The sequence below is a fragment of the Formica exsecta genome, unplaced genomic scaffold, assembly GCF_003651465.1.
Source record: "Formica exsecta isolate Colony F162 unplaced genomic scaffold, ASM365146v1 scaffold1473, whole genome shotgun sequence".
Classification (NCBI taxonomy): domain Eukaryota; kingdom Metazoa; phylum Arthropoda; class Insecta; order Hymenoptera; family Formicidae; genus Formica; species Formica exsecta.
The window spans coordinates 301,636-317,958 of NW_021848804.1; the positions used below are offsets into that span (position 1 = coordinate 301,636).

General features: G+C 38.4%; 2 protein-coding genes across 8 annotated transcripts in view; one reads left to right on the forward strand and one right to left on the reverse strand.

Moving 5' to 3' along the window:
- The window catches only part of LOC115246313 (acyl-CoA synthetase family member 2, mitochondrial), a 13,352-nt gene extending 4,223 nt beyond the window's left edge, over positions 1-9,129 (reverse strand). Inside the window, exons 1-3 of one of the 6 annotated variants that reach the window (XM_029825033.1) lie at positions 8,879-9,129; positions 1,473-1,579; positions 259-784 (exon numbers count right to left, since the gene is read on the reverse strand). In XM_029825033.1, the coding sequence (XP_029680893.1) occupies positions 259-784; positions 1,473-1,575 (629 nt within the window). In that variant the 5' untranslated portion in view covers positions 1,576-1,579; positions 8,879-9,129. The other 5 variants (XM_029825030.1, XM_029825031.1, XM_029825034.1 and 2 more) reach the window with 5 other exon arrangements.
- Positions 3,918-16,323, forward strand: part of LOC115246319 (serine/threonine-protein phosphatase 6 regulatory ankyrin repeat subunit A) — a 22,935-nt gene continuing 10,529 nt past the window's right edge. For both annotated transcript variants that reach the window (XM_029825043.1, XM_029825042.1), the window contains exons 1-11: positions 3,918-4,847; positions 5,075-5,176; positions 6,850-6,951; positions 7,314-7,430; positions 9,791-9,991; positions 11,151-11,534; positions 11,799-12,119; positions 12,236-13,463; positions 13,751-13,926; positions 14,221-14,649; positions 15,674-16,321. In XM_029825043.1, coding sequence (XP_029680903.1) covers positions 4,518-4,847; positions 5,075-5,176; positions 6,850-6,951; positions 7,314-7,430; positions 9,791-9,991; positions 11,151-11,534; positions 11,799-12,119; positions 12,236-13,463; positions 13,751-13,926; positions 14,221-14,649; positions 15,674-16,321 — 4,038 coding nt within the window. In that variant the 5' untranslated portion in view covers positions 3,918-4,517. The remainder of the gene's footprint in view (positions 4,848-5,074; positions 5,177-6,849; positions 6,952-7,313; positions 7,431-9,790; positions 9,992-11,150; positions 11,535-11,798; positions 12,120-12,235; positions 13,464-13,750; positions 13,927-14,220; positions 14,650-15,673; positions 16,322-16,323) is intronic.

The window sequence follows — 16,323 nt, forward strand, 5'->3', positions numbered from 1 at the left end:
CTATCTACTAATATTCTATTTAATAATGTTTAAAGAAGCAATTAATAAAGAATAAAAAATAATATCATTATTAACTTTTCACTGCTTTCCAGCAAAAATTCCATTTAAGAGAATACGATTACAAAACTGTAAATAATAAATATTTTTAAACATGATAACGTTAGTTATAAAATCTCTTACGCCACACATTTCTGGGATTAAATATTAGTAATAATAAATATTCGTATATTAGTAATATTAATATTAAATATCTCTTACGTCACATGATCAGGTGAATAAATGATAATATGTTCCAGAGTTGGACACACTTCTTTGGCGGCCAGTAACATCCTCGGATAATTCTGCGTTTTGAACGCGATTGGTGAGACAATCGCTTTTATGCCAACTTTTTGCAAACAATATACTAATTCATTTTGTTGATAAGCCGGGTTAATCGAGACGACGATTAATCCCGCCCTCGATGCACTCAGGGAAGTTATGAACCATTCGAGATCATTCGGACCCCAGATGGCCAGTCGATCGCCCTTCTTCAGGCCTAATTTCTTAAGACCAGCAGCGAACGCGTCAACCCGTCGAAGAAGGTCGAAAAACGTTAATTGAATATTTTGGTGAACCGAAACGATGCAAGTTTTTTCGGGCCATGTTGCAACAGCTTCACCGAGTATCTGTCCGATAGTTTTTTCCAACAACGGAATTTCGCTGGGATTATACATGTGAGCAACATTGATTGCTTGAGAATGATTAGCCCTCGTTTGGATGTTTGACTTGTGACATTGATATCGTTCTGCAATGTGTGTTAATTGCAATGTAAGTCTATACAAAGATATTTTTTTAAATCATATATATCTTTGAGTTTCAAATTCTATTTTTTTTTTTATAGTGTATCACATTTTTATATAATTAAACACTAATCTTCGTATAGCAAGGTTGTTAAAATAACGCTTATGATGTTTTATTATCTTTATTTGGAATAATTAAGTAACGGTCTTTCATTTATGATTCCATTTGTACAAACTCTCTACATTTTCAGAAATTGAATAAAAAATAATTAACAAATCGGTTTTATTTTATTTAAATATTGAAATGATGTATGGACTCGGCATATGTTTCAGTATAATGAGACAATCATAGACATAGTATATCTAGACCGAGCGTTTGCCTTTATTTAAGGAGTGGGGGTAAAGATGCTTGTAGAAAAGGACATACTCTATTTCATGCCCTTGCGTTCTCTCTCGCTCGCACGTAGCATAGCGTTCTCTTTCGCTATGCTACGTACGAGTGAGAGAGAACGCAAGGGGCACGGAACAGAGTACGTCCTTTTCTACGTGCACCTTGGCCCCCACTCCTCACCTTGGTCTAGATATACTATGTCTATGGAGACAATAAAATAAAATAATAAATATATAATAATAGCGCAAACTTCAAAGTTTAAATCGAAGTATTATTTGTTCTATTATGATTTATTCACTTACCACTAAAATTAGCGTGTAATACAGAAAAACATCGTGGATAGTTATGACGATTTAAAATTCCGAACATAGCGTATCGTGACATCGACTTAAACAGGGGAAGCATCTTTCTGTAAAGGTAGTGACACTTGTGTTACGTAAACAAATACACACTGCAGCTGCACGCCAAAACAGAATAAAACAAAGTTCTGTTATCAAGTTTTTATCTTGTACTCATAAACAACAATAATATCTGTATTATCTATATCTTTTTTAATATAAACATAGTTATATGGAATTTTATATTATTTCTCTGTAATTAACGATTGATTATTATTATTATTATACGAAGAGAGACAGAGAGAGACAGAGAGCGAGAGAGAGAGTATTTTTTTATAATATCTATGTGTATTCAACGTCTTAAAATGACGATATTATAAATTTTTCGATTTTTGTAAATAGCTTTAAATATAATTTCTTTATTGTTAAAGCTAATTAAATATTTTTAAACGTCGAGTGCATATATAATGTTTAGTAGGCATTAAGATACTAAGGTATAATTTTCGTGCGAAAAGAGACAATATATATGTGAAATATAAAAATATTTTATCAACACATGCAAAAAATTAATTTGATATTAAACCGTTATCCTGCGGTTTTTAGTACGATATTATCACGTTTTTTCAGCACAATCTATCAAGTAATGACACTTCAATCAAACTTTATTAGTACAGTAGTAAAATATGCAGTAAAATAAAATTAATTTTTAGAATGATATCGTGATTTTTTCAATAACATAAATATGATATCACAATGAGTTATTTTCTTCCATTTTATCGTAATTTTATCTATTTATCATCTTATCACAATTTTGTCCATTTTACACACACTTGGACATGCACTCAGCATTTCCGTTCAGAATATATTACATATACTATCGGAACACTTGTTTAGTGATTTAGTATATTCAGTGCAGAATATATCGTGAGTATAGGAATAGGCATTAGGACACAATACGTCGCAGATCACTGATTTCACTGCAATGCAGTAGAGAGAACTTACTTAAGCAGAGAATGTTTTCACTCGACTGATATGTTTATCAATGACTCTCGCACAACACAATCTCGATGACGCAGCAAAATGAACGTATACACGTGATCTTGCTCGAAGAAAGAGAACTGGCGATTAATTTTATTTGAAAAAATCAATTTCAAAGTATCTAAAACAATCACTGTCTCAAAATTCAAAATTTTTTATCGATAAATCTTCTTTCTTCGTGCAGAATCATACATATATATAGACACGACAAAACGTTATAATGATTTCACTAAGGCGATATCTGCACGAAGATGCGCTGATATTAACTCACTTGAACTGATGCTAGTACCATGCTATTTGTATAAGCAGAGAATGTATTTGATACTGGAATCATTTATAATATCTTTATCGTTTTTATGTTTCGTTTTTTATGTATCATTTTCAGGGTTGGGAAGTAACGCGTTACTTGTAACGCCGTTACCGTTAGCCGTTATTTTTTGAGTAACGGTAACGGTAACGAGTTACTTTTTAGAAAAAAGAACGGTAACGGTAACGAGTTACTTTTATAAAGTAACTTTCCCAACCCTGATCATTTTTTAAGATACTGCTTAGCAATTTAAATTAGCTATGACAGACTTGATGATTAAACATAAGCGCTATCTATATTCTTTCATCTATCTTTATTTATGTTTGAAAATAAGAGCTATTATCTCGCAAAATAAAGACTCTATTTTTCAAGGCTTAAATATTTTATATCTTCTAATATGATTTAAGTACTTTCTCGACAGTTATCTAAAAAAAAAAAAATATTTTATGTAACATCTGAGGGATAGTTTTCAAAACTAATTAGCTCGCGGGAGTATTGTTCAACTATATTAAGTAACTTATCACGTTCTTATCGTATTTTCCTGCACGCCGAAAGTATACCATCGAAGCAAGATGTCGAGAGAGCGAAAAATAGAGACCACGCACGAGCAAGTCTTTTTAGTCTCGGGCGAGCGAAAGCGAAAAGGAATTGAGGGACGTTATTCAGAGTCCGTGGCAGAGTCCGGTGGACTCGAGATAGACGGATAGCGTGCCTGCCAGGCTGGTCCGGAAGTCGCGTGTCGACGGCAGCCATAACAGCCCCTCCCGCGACTCTCGCCCTTCCTCGACCTGAACCACCACCTCTTGCCTGATTTCCTTAGCTGCTACCAACGACGACTAGCACAGCCTACCACGAGATTAGCCCATGTGTGCGAGAGGTCTGCAATCCGTGCAGATCGAGGGTGAGCAAGTATTGGTGCAACGTTACCCTAATGAAACACCGAGAACGAGTCGGCGATTGGTCGATCCCGAAAGCGAAGGAAAAGCAACCCTCTCTCTTCTTCGCGACCCTCTCGGTTACGTAGCGTCTTCAGAATCGCTAGACTAACCGTGCCGTTAACACTTGCTTGGTACCGTTAATATTTTTATCCGAATAATAAAATAATTAGCAGTGTGTCGAGTCGTGCAAAAATCTGTCATTTGTGTTAGGACGATATTGCCACACGAAATGCGAGGAAGAATATATCCAATAGAAGTCATCGGAAACGTTGTTACGTTTTATTCAATTAACTAAAAGCTATTTACTCGTGTCACATTTACATATAACACTTATAAAAATATTAATCAAATATATTAAAATATATTATATATCGTATTTCTGTTATTGGAACAAATTGCAAGTGATTTGAAATATATATACGTCGCGCTTGTTTACAGATATATTTCGATTTACGGAATTACTATTTCCTATTAATAAATCGAAATCGCCTTTCCCCGCATTAGCGTGAAGTCTTTCGAAATTGTTATGTGATAAATGTGAGCATTATTCTTATACTTTTCATTTGCCAAGTGTTCCATGTCGCACTACACAAAGAAGTATCTATCTGGTGGCCGTTTATTCCTCGCTGTTTCCGTGTATCGTTAACGATGTGCAGTTTCGAACGAGAGTGAGTCACTTGAGCAAACCATGCTCGCGTTCCGCGCGAAAGGATCGTACGGCATAGCATGAGCAGTAACAGCAAGAAGGCACCGGGAGGCAAGGACGACAAGAAGAATCCTTCCAGCAAAGAGGAGAGCCCGTTGGGCGGTAAGGACGATGGTGGTTCGGCCTCGACCGGAAGCAATGGGGGTACGGCCGCAGGAGAGCCGTCGCAGCCCGGAAGCAAGCCTAGCTCCGCCGGTGCGACCGCCAGGGAAGGGGCCCAGAGACTTCTGGGCCTGGCGGCGCGCGGCGAGTGGGCCCCCGTGGACCAGCTGCTCAAATCTCTGGAGAAGACGGTGCAAAGTGCGGGAGAGGATGGCTTCATCGTGCCGCTCGCCGGTGTTTTGGACCCGGTCAGTCCCATCGATATGATTGCTGAAAAGAAAGTCCTTAGTACAAAAACAAAATTAATGTACTTAAATAAGAAAAATTGCCGAAAGAATGTAAAGTTCTTATGTGGACAAAATAGATCCCTCGCGCGATTTATTCTTAGAAAATTTTGGTGAGAAATTTTGGATTGCATGGGGATACATTATGTAGCAAATTTGTATGCTCCTAGACGAAGACTTTTAATCTGTAGGTGACGGGGATGACGCCGTTGATGTACGCAGTAAAGGACAACCGCAGCGCTCTCCTCGATCGGATGATTGAGCTCGGATCTGACGTGGGCGCCAGAAACAACGCAAGTACCCCACAATCACGAACGCATGAATTAAAAAATAATCAAGAAAGATGTTTATCTATTAATAATAAACAATTTAAAAAGAACATGATATACGGTCTCGCAAAAGGAAAAAGAAAACATACAACCGAACAAGGCTTACATTTTTCGAAAAATACTCCATTTGAAAAGGAAACATTTGATTCATTGCCTTTTGTTTATTCATTGCCGTCGCGATAAGTTCTCGTGCTAGAATTACGTGGCACTGGCACGTAATAGCTGCGAAGGTGACGCGTGCCACGAAACGTGTACAGCTAATGATTAGGCAATTTGTGCTAAGTCAAGTCATTCGTGGAGGTAAAGAGAGGGGGCGAGTAGAGGGTACGTACGATTGCGTGAAGGAGGGCCAAGGTCAAGGAGCTTATACTTACTGACCGAATGGATAAGACGGGTACACGTGTAAAGGAATAAGTACGCATAGTTCTTCTGGTGATATTTACCATGACTTTCAGAAGGTTACACTAAGCGCGTATAATTGACCTTCTTTTAGATGTGAAAACCGTTGCTATTAAACGTAACATTAATCCTGTGATAAGACTTTCCAAAATCGATATTACTATACACAGTTCTACCGGTGACATTTTCAATGACCTTCCGGCGCAAAAAGCCGTTGCAAATAAAATCTTTTGATGACTAACTGTAAAGCTCCAATTTTAATCTATTCCAAGAATCGGACTGCTTTTTCGTTGAAGTTGATAGGCGGCTGACCTACTTATCCCTTTACACTTATCCCTTACCCATCTTGTTCATTTGATCAGTAAACATAAGTTCCTTAACCTTGGCTCTCCTTCACGCAATCGTTCTCTTGACTTATTTCCCTCTCTCTTCGAATGGCTTGACTTTGTTAGCACAGATTGCGACCTGATCATTAATTGCAACGTTTTACATGTTATTTTCACAGTTGTCAATTGTTTTATTTAAAATATTCATTATAAAACTTTATTGCATGTCGGCATATAAGATGTGATGTATCATCTTTAACTATTTATTTAGTTGGATAAATAAGGTCATAATTTTCGTTATCCCATACAAATGTAAAAAGTATAAATATTTCAATAACATAATTGACATTACTCCTGTTACTTGCATTATGTCACAACGCATGTTAAGAGCGTATCATAAAAATTCTATTTGTTGTAGAAACGTGCATTAACAATGTATCACTTTACAAACACATTATGCAAGACGTTATGTACTTGCTACTATCGATTTACTGCCTACCACTCCCATGATGATTCTGATATAATTTTCGAATAGCATGCTGATACATGATACGTGATCGAAAGTCTGAAATCTATCATTAAAGGCTAGCCCGAATTTGTGGGTGCGGCAGAGGAAAACTTTGATGGCTTTTATTATCCCGTCTTCATAAAAATCTGTTATGAATCAACGAAATGTTCGCGATAATCATATCGTGCTTCTCAAATATCGCTTTTTCACAAACATTTAAAAAAATTGGTAGAGTTAAATGGTTAATTAATTAACTGTGCGACTAATTAAAAATACTTTATTATTTCTCGGGGAAAAAAATAAAATTATGTTAATTTTATAATCAAGCAAGTTTATGAATACGATTTTCTGATAGATAAATACTTTCTGGAATGTAAGATATTTTATCGGCACACTTTCTGCAGGATAATTACAATGCTCTTCATATTGCTGCTATGTATTCGAGGGAGGACGTTGTTAAGTTGTTGCTGTCCAAGAGAGGTGTTGATCCCTACGCTACGGGAGGGGTACGAATAAATATTCATTTTCGCAATCTTTAGAAAGAAATTTGAAAGAGATCCATTGCAACAATTATCTTATACAAATACCGTGTGTGTACTGAAAGAGATTGTGCTATTCTGTAGAATATAGATTCACTTTAAATAATTTCAAAAGATTTAATCTTCTACTTCTGATATAATTTTTGTATTTTATTTCTTTGGATACAGAAATAGCAGGATAACTTTTGTAAAATTTTATTTGGATTCTATTTCAATAGAATAACGATTATAGAGGCTTGAATTATCACGTAAACTCTACGAAAAAAAAATGTGTTGTACTTAAGTAATCTCACATGAAATATCTATAATTTCTTGAAACTTATCTATAGCCAAGACAACAAACGGCGGTTCATCTAGTGGCGTCAAGACAAACGGGCACCGCGACGTCGATTCTACGAGCTTTATTAGGCGCTGCCGGACGAGACATCAGGCTAAAGGTCGACGGGGTAAGTAGCGGGCAATATTATTTCACAAACTTGCGCAATAAGCTCGCCGATTAAATGTATCATTTTTCGGGGGGTTTGAAAAATTGCTGTCGAGTTTCGCCGATCATCTCGGCGAGATTCTAGGACGGATTTTAATCGTGCGACACCACGGTAAATTTGCATTAGCCCCAAAACTTCAATTTGAAGTTTTGGAAGATGAAGGTTTTTCTGCAGTAAGCCGCGGCACGATGCTCCCATTTCGCGTCTCTCGCGTGACAGGTGCCGCGTACCGAGAAATCGCTACCTGGTACCAAACGGCGCCATAAATCTTCTCCAGTTTGCTTTTTCCACCCTGTCTTTCTCTCTCTTGCTCTCTGTCATACATTCTGTCGCGATAGTACGACGCCACCGATTCGGACGCGTCGACGAATGCCGACAGTCACGACGATCTTCGTCCATTTACAAGAAAAAAAAAAAAACAATAGGATAACTTTTGTGAAATTTTATTTGGATTCTATTTCAATATGAGAATAACGATTATAGAGGCTTGAATTATCACTTAAACTCTACAAAAAAAAAAATGTATTGTACTTAAGTAATCTCACATGAAATATCTATAATTTCTTGAAACTTATCTATAGCCAAGACAACAAACGGCGGTTCATCTAGTGGCGTCAAGACAAACGGGCACCGCGACGTCGATTCTACGAGCTTTATTAGGCGCTGCCGGACGAGACATCAGGCTAAAGGTCGACGGGGTAAGTAGCGGGCAATATTATTTCACAAACTTGCGCAATAAGCTCGCCGATTAAATGTATCATTTTTCGGGGGGTTTGAAAAATTGCTGTCGAGTTTCGCCGATCATCTCGGCGAGATTCTAGGACGGATTTTAATCGTGCGACACCACGGTAAATTTGCATTAGCCCCAAAACTTCAATTTGAAGTTTTGGAAGATGAAGGTTTTTCTGCAGTAAGCCGCGGCACGATGCTCCCATTTCGCGTCTCTCGCGTGACAGGTGCCGCGTACCGAGAAATCGCTACCTGGTACCAAACGGCGCCATAAATCTTCTCCAGTTTGCTTTTTCCACCCTGTCTTTCTCTCTCTTGCTCTCTGTCATACATTCTGTCGCGATAGTACGACGCCACCGATTCGGACGCGTCGACGAATGCCGACAGTCACGACGATCTTCGTCCATTTACAAGAAAAAAAAAAAAACAATAGCCATGATATATCAAGACGATATGCGCATATTTAGATATGTTGACAAAAGTCTATTAATGATATAAGATTTAAAATCGCATTTGCAACTGGAATAGATTTACCGAAGGTCGAGGGACACACGAACAATACTCTTGGGTCACAATGGAGACGAACACTTTTATTAAATTAATGTCAAAGTTTTCTATTCACATAAAAATTTTCTAACGATTTTTATATCGTTCGCAGAATGTTTTTATACACAACGTACATTAATATAGTGCACAGACTTCGTCGATTTCACTAACTCGCGTAATGGACTAAAAGCTTCACTTATAATGCGGTTTGATACACTTTATTCTTGCTTATCGTAAGCTCTCTGTCGTTAGACTGACTGAAATTCGGCGATCTCGATCACTCCACTTTCGATCTTCAAATGGATTTATCGCGATTTCGGGTATTAGAACCAATTACGATAAAGGAACGATATGCTTGCCCAAATAAGGGCATCGAAACTGTTTGTTATCGTTCTAACATGCGTGAAGTTCTTGTCTGTAAGTTGAGCTTTGAAGGGAAAGTCACCGAAACACTCAAAACATGAAAAGAAAAACTTTTCAGAATAATCTACCGCAGTTTTTTCTCTCCGTATTTTAGTTATTAGATCAATATAAATAGCAATATTGAGTACATTCTGTAACAAGATGTTTCGGACAAATACGAAAAATGTTTGTGTCACCTGTCACGATAGTATTTGTTAAAAGATTTCTATAGATTATATGAGATAAGATTATATGAGAAATTGGTAACAATATATCTTTAGATGCCTTTTCTCTTATAACAGTTATTATAATTAATATAAATTTTTCTCTACTAGGAATTTTTCTATAAATGACATAAATTGAGAATATTTAAAAAATTAAAAAAAAAACATACTTTTGTAGGTAAAATAAAATAAAACATTATTCTTTAAATTTTTTAGAAATAGTAATTACTATGTAAGTTATCTAAATTATAAAAATAAATTGAAACGTGTTTTTCTTCTTATATTTATGCCATTTTTTAAGTTCTTTCCGTTTTATATAGTACATCACATAATTACTCGTATACCATAAATGCCTTTCTTTTCGCAGAAAAGAATGTTTTAATCTCAATAATTCTTTTCAAATCTCATTTCTCGTCGCAGAAAGGAAAGATACCTCTTTTGCTAGCAGTTGAGGCTGGCAATCAGTCGATGTGCCGGGAACTTCTCTCACAGCAAGCGCCTGATCAGCTTCGAGCCACCACACCATCAGGTGATTCTGCGCTGCATTTGGCCGCTAGAAGAAGAGACATCGACATGGTGCGGATTCTGGTAGATTATGGCGCGCCCGTCGACATGCAAAATGTACGTTAAATTACGTTGAATGTACGTTAAAAGCACGAGGATCCTAAATGAGGCGGAAAATTAAGCCGGTAATCGGATCGTGTCGTTCAAACTTTGGCGATTATATAAGTACTTTTAAGCTCGCAAATTATAATGCAGTTGCAATGCAAACTTTTTACTGTTTTTCAACAAACTATTATGCGCAATGTTCTTAATCTGTTTTACCACAATGTCACAGTTGAAGAAAATTATTTCTTTTATTTTTTTTTTGCGTAAAAATAAATAATTTCAAAAATCAGTTTTAGATATATAAATATGTGTATAACAAGATATTTTTTTATTATTTAATTAATTTCAAATTGATAGAATCAGAAATTTGATACAAAGTTTATGAGGAAGCCATAAACTAAACACAAAGCGTCAAGTATCTTATATACTGCAGCTATTAATTCTATTCTAACTTAAGCTTTAATGCTGCGGGCAAATTAAGTACAAAACTCGGCGAGATCGATCATACATGATATAAGAGTGACTTACAAATTGCTGCAAATATCATTAGAGAGAACAGCGAGTTTATGTACCTGAATGAGTAATGAGTTAGAACATCACGGTCGTAAAGTTTATAAAAAGATGCTGAAGATTATTTTTATTGTAATTGCATTCACTCACCTTACAAAATTATTTTACGATCCTTGACCTTTCTCTTGCCGGCGGTTAATAATGTGTCTAGTAATGCAAAGGTTTTAATTGTGTCACAAAAAAAGTTGCGGGCACGTGTATGGGGGGCATGCATGCGTAATGAGATCAACTGTCGCATTGCGTCGAGCAAGGATAATATCGTAGACAGAATTAAATTTTCAGTCAACGACAACACGTATTAAGAGAAGCTACCGACATTAATCGCTCGTAAAAATTTTTATTCTCACATACAAAACGATGAATGATACTAAGAAACAAAATGATAATTAATTATTAAAATGAAAAGTAATCATTATTTTTTATTTGTACCAATCCAGTGCAGGTACGAAAGTGAAAATTTTTCTAATTTTTTAAATCAAAATATATAAACTCAAGTCTCTCTATATACAGTTTTCTATAGAACTACGTGTGACGCAATGTTGAAAATAAGGCATTCGTTTAATTCTATTTGACAAATATCAGCGTGCAACATTTATTCCAGGGCGATGGACAAACCGCGTTGCATATAGCGAGCGCCGAAGGTGACGAAACTTTGGTGAAATATTTTTACGGTGTCAGAGCCTCCGCGTCGATCACCGATCATCAGGATCGAACGCCGATGCATCTGGCCGCGGAGAACGGCCACGCTTCCATCATCGAGCTGCTGGCCGACAAATTTAAAGCGAGTATCTTCGAAAGAACGAAAGACGGCTCGACTCTGATGCATATAGCATCCCTGAACGGGCACTCGGAATGTGCCACGATGCTCTTCAAGAAGGGCGTGTATCTGCATATGCCAAACAAACGTGGCGCTAGATCTATTCATACGGCTGCGAGATACGGTCACGTGGGTATTATTAGCACTTTGCTGCAACGTGGAGAGAAGGTAAGTTATCTGTCATCAGAAATTATATGTGCTTTTCTCTCGGCGAATGGATACCATTCACATATATTTCTAAATTTTCTTATATTCTTATATATACATATATATATCTACTACTATAATATCTCAAAGTTGTCAGAATTTTGCTAGAATATTTATGCCAAATTTGTCGAGAGATTTGATTTATACAGTGCAATTTGAGAGATATTTTCTCTCGATCTAAATTTCAGCTTAAATTTTTTATTTCTTTCGCGTTTTCTTGGACAGGTGGACGCGGTAACTAACGATAATTATACGGCACTTCATATAGCCGTGGAAAGTGCCAAACCGGCTGTCGTGGAGACACTTTTAGGATACGGTGCAGAAGTGCACGTGAGGGGTGGAAAACTTCGGGAAACTCCGCTTCACATAGCCGCCAGGGTGCTCGACGGTGACAGATGCGCTCTAATGTTATTGAAATCCGGAGCGGGACCCAATTTGACAACCGACGACGGCCAAACACCCGTCCACGTAGCAGCCAGTCACGGGAATTTAGCGACGCTCCTTTTGCTTCTCGAAGACGGCGGAGATCCGATGTTTAAGTCGAAAGTACGTCGACGAAACAAGATCCAATTCCAAAATGCATTTTTTATATACTTATATAATGTTACAATAATTAAACAGTTGAATAATTGGTAATGTAAAAAATATTATTTTTCTTACAGAACGGAGAGACGCCCTTGCACTTAGCCTGCAGAGGTTGCCGGGCGGATGTGGTTCGGCAATTGATAGAATTTGTAAAGGAGACGAAGGGTCCAGAAGTGGTGACCACTTACGTGAACAGCGTAACGAACGACGGTGCCAGCGCTCTTCATTACGCTGCTCAGATCGAACCCTCGGAGGTCATCAACCCCGGTGACGATCGCGCCGTCGTGCGCGCTCTTCTTGACAACGGCGCGGATGTCTCGCTGCAAACCAAACAGGCCCAGGAAACAGCGTTCCATCACTGTGCTCTCGCGGGCAACAATGAGATCCTGGAGGAGATGATCAGCCGGATGTCGTCCACGAATGTACAAAAGGCCTTGAACCGGCAGAACGCCGTGGGTTGGACGCCGTTGCTGATCGCCTCCAATCGAGGTCATATGGAACTGGTGACGACTCTCCTCGCCAATCACGGCAGAGTCGACGTGTTCGATCTCGAGGGTAGATCCGCTCTGCATTTAGCCGCCGAGCACGGATACTTACAAGTGTGCGACGCGCTGTTGGCGAACAAAGCTTTCATAAATTCCAAGTCTCGCGTGGGAAGAACCGCCCTACATCTCGCCGCTATGAACGGTTACACGCATCTCGTACGTTTTCTCATCCAAGATCACGGCGCTGCAATAGACGTTCTAACCCTTAGGAAACAGACTCCCCTTCATCTGGCGGCGGGAGCCGGCCAGTTGGAGGTCTGCAAACTTTTACTGGAACTCGGTGCCAATATAGACGCCACGGACGATCAGGGACAGAAGCCGATCCACGCCGCGGCTATGAACAATTATGCCGAAGTGGTGCAACTCTTCCTTCAGAGGCATCCGAGTCTCGTGATGGCCTGCACCAAGGACGGCAACACTTGCGCTCACATCGCCGCGATGCAAGGCAGCGTCCGAGTGATCGAGGAACTGATGAAGTTCGATAGACAGGGTGTGATAACTGCCAGGAATAAGTTGACGGACGCGACACCGTTACAACTGGCGGCGGAAGGCGGACATGCCGAAGTAGTGAAGGTTTTAGTTAGAGCCGGAGCGTCCTGCTCTGACGAGAATCGCGCAGGTTTCACTGCGGTTCATCTGGCGGCTGAATATGGTCACGGCCAGGTACTCGAGGTGATGAGATCGTCGCAGTCTCTTAAGATAGTTAGCAAGAAGCTTGGTGTTACGGCGCTTCACGTTGCTGCTTACTTCGGACAAGCTGGTAAGTAAAAATATACGGCAGTAGAAATGTCGTGCTTATCTAGGGATTATCAATAGTCATTACGTTAATAATAATTATATCACTAATTAATTACATTTAAAAAATTCAATATATTTAATTGGAATAATTTTGATCATATATTATTTATAACTTTGCTAATAAGAAGATAGTGAAAGTCTAATTCTGATGATAGAAAGCTAAATAAACTTAAATTAGTGCAAGTATGATTTTTTTAAGCAAAATGTAGCAAATAAACTATTGACAAAACAATTCTCAATTGATTCTAGATACGGTTAGAGAATTACTAACTCATATACCTGGAACTGTAAAATCTGATCCACCAACCGGAGGATCCCTGGTAGGAGAATTGGGAGCCGAATCCGGCATGACTCCTCTTCATCTCGCTGCTTATTCTGGAAACGAGAATGTCGTGCGACTTCTCCTCAATTCTGCCGGAGTTCAGGTAATTTGATAAAATCTTTTTTGTCGTGTAATATTTTACATAATATAATCTTCATTCATATAATCTTAATTCATGGCATTACTCAGATAAAAAATTCTGTCAAGATATCTGTAATAAATAATAAGATATCTAATTGTAAATGATATATATTCTAACACAATGTTTACACATATAATTAGCCAAACAAATTAAAGAGTCCACAGCGATTCAACAGCTATTTCTTACGTGAATATGTAAGAATTAATTTTAAAATTAAGAAAAAATTAAATTTACATCAGCTTTAAAAACTTGAAGGTAGACGCGGCGACGACGGAAAACGGATGGAACCCCCTGCATCTGGCCTGTTTCGGCGGCCACATAACTGTCGTGGGCTTATTGCTAAGCAGATCGGCGGAGCTGCTGCAAAGCGCGGATCGTTACGGCAAAACGGGATTACACATTGCGGCTACCCACGGTCATTACCAAATGGTGGAGGTTCTCTTGGGTCAGGGAGCGGAAATAAACGCGACCGACAAGAATGGCTGGACACCGCTACATTGCGCGGCACGCGCCGGTCATTTGGATGTCGTGAGGTTGCTCGTAGAGAGCGGTGCATCTCCAAAAAGCGAGACGAATCTTGGCTGTGCGCCGATCTGGTTCGCCGCGTCCGAGGGTCACAACGATGTGCTCAAGTATCTCATGGAGAAAGAGCACGATACATACGCTCTCATGGAAGATAGAAGGGTAAGATGCTTGCAATCGATAAGCAGAATAACATTGAAACTCTGAGGAAAACTCTCAAACAAAGGCGTTCTTCAAACGTCAGAATTTCCGAGTTTTTTTTTAAATTTTCTTGACTAGTTATGAATTTTATGTCTTGCAATATGATGATCGTAAAATTACATAAAGTACAACGGTGTCTAATAACTATTTTATATATAAGATAAAATTATCTAATTTTTAAAAAAACTGTAAAGTTCTTTTTTGATAAAAAAGGTTTTTATCGGATATCACGATTTAATTAAAAGAAATTTTTTTTTATTATAAATTCAGCATCATATAGCAATTATCTCGTAGAATTATATTAGGGGCTAGGTATTATACTTTTAAAATTCCAAAAATGTGTAGTAGCATTTCATGGGATCGAGAGATGCACGACATTTAGAAAGTTTACTCATTTTCTCAGAGTCGGTGAATCGAACTAATAAATTTGCACTTTAATGTTAAGTACGCACGCGAGGTATAGTTACGACGGCTTCGTGATCGAAAATTTATTGATAATACACGCGTTCCGCTCAAATAATTTTAAAACAAGATCAATATCACTATCGCCTAAAATCCCGCAGTCGTGCCGTTATAGAAAACTTTACCGTAATACGATTAATTGAGTTTTATAGTAATTAAACAAAGTATCGCGGAATCAAAGACTACAATTATCACATCCATAACACATGATATCTATCTATATTTATTCACCTTAACTTAAAATAAGTAGAACAGAATATCTATTATAAAAATCTAATTGTAAGATGGTATAAAAAACTTAGAACGTCGTGATATAACTTTATCTAGAAAAAAAATAAAAATTTTAAATTATATAATAATCTGTATAAAAAATTTATATATATAAATATAGAATGCACGATAAAAAATCGTTACTTAATCAATTAATAATTGTTATGGCACACAATATCAAAAATATAACATCATAAAAACCTTCTTTTTCTCGATTCAATTTTTTAATTCGAGCAAAATGTTGCATTTACAGTTTGTCTACAACATGATGGTCTGCAGCAAGAGTCACAATAACAAACCGATAGAGGAGTTTGTTCTGGTGTCGCCCGCGCCGGTGGACACGGCGGCCAAGCTGTCCAATATTTATATGAAACTCTCCGAGAAGGAGAAGGAACGCGCCAAGGATCTGATTGCGGCCGGGAAACAGTGCGAGGCCATGGCGACCGAGTTGCTTGCTCTGGCAGCGGGTGCCGATTCGGCCGGCAGGATCTTGACGTCAATGGATCGCCGAAACGTCGAGTTCCTGGACGTGCTGATCGAGAACGAGCAGAAGGAGGTAATCGCGCACACCGTGGTGCAGCGTTACCTGCAAGAACTTTGGCAGGGTAGCTTGAACTGGAACGCGTTTCGAACAATCTTGTTATTCATCGCCTTCATCATCTGCCCGCCCGTCTGGGTAGTATTTGCTCTCCCTCTCGGGCACAAATACAATAACGTGCCCATTATCAAGTTCATGTCGTATCTCACATCGCACATCTATCTGATGATCTTTCTGCTGCTGGTCGGCATCACGCCCATCTACCCAGTGGTGGTGAGAGTGAACCTGATACCGTACTGGTACGAGTGGTGCCTGTTGGTGATGCTGTCAGGCCTGTTGCTGTTCGAGTTGACGAATCCTAGCGA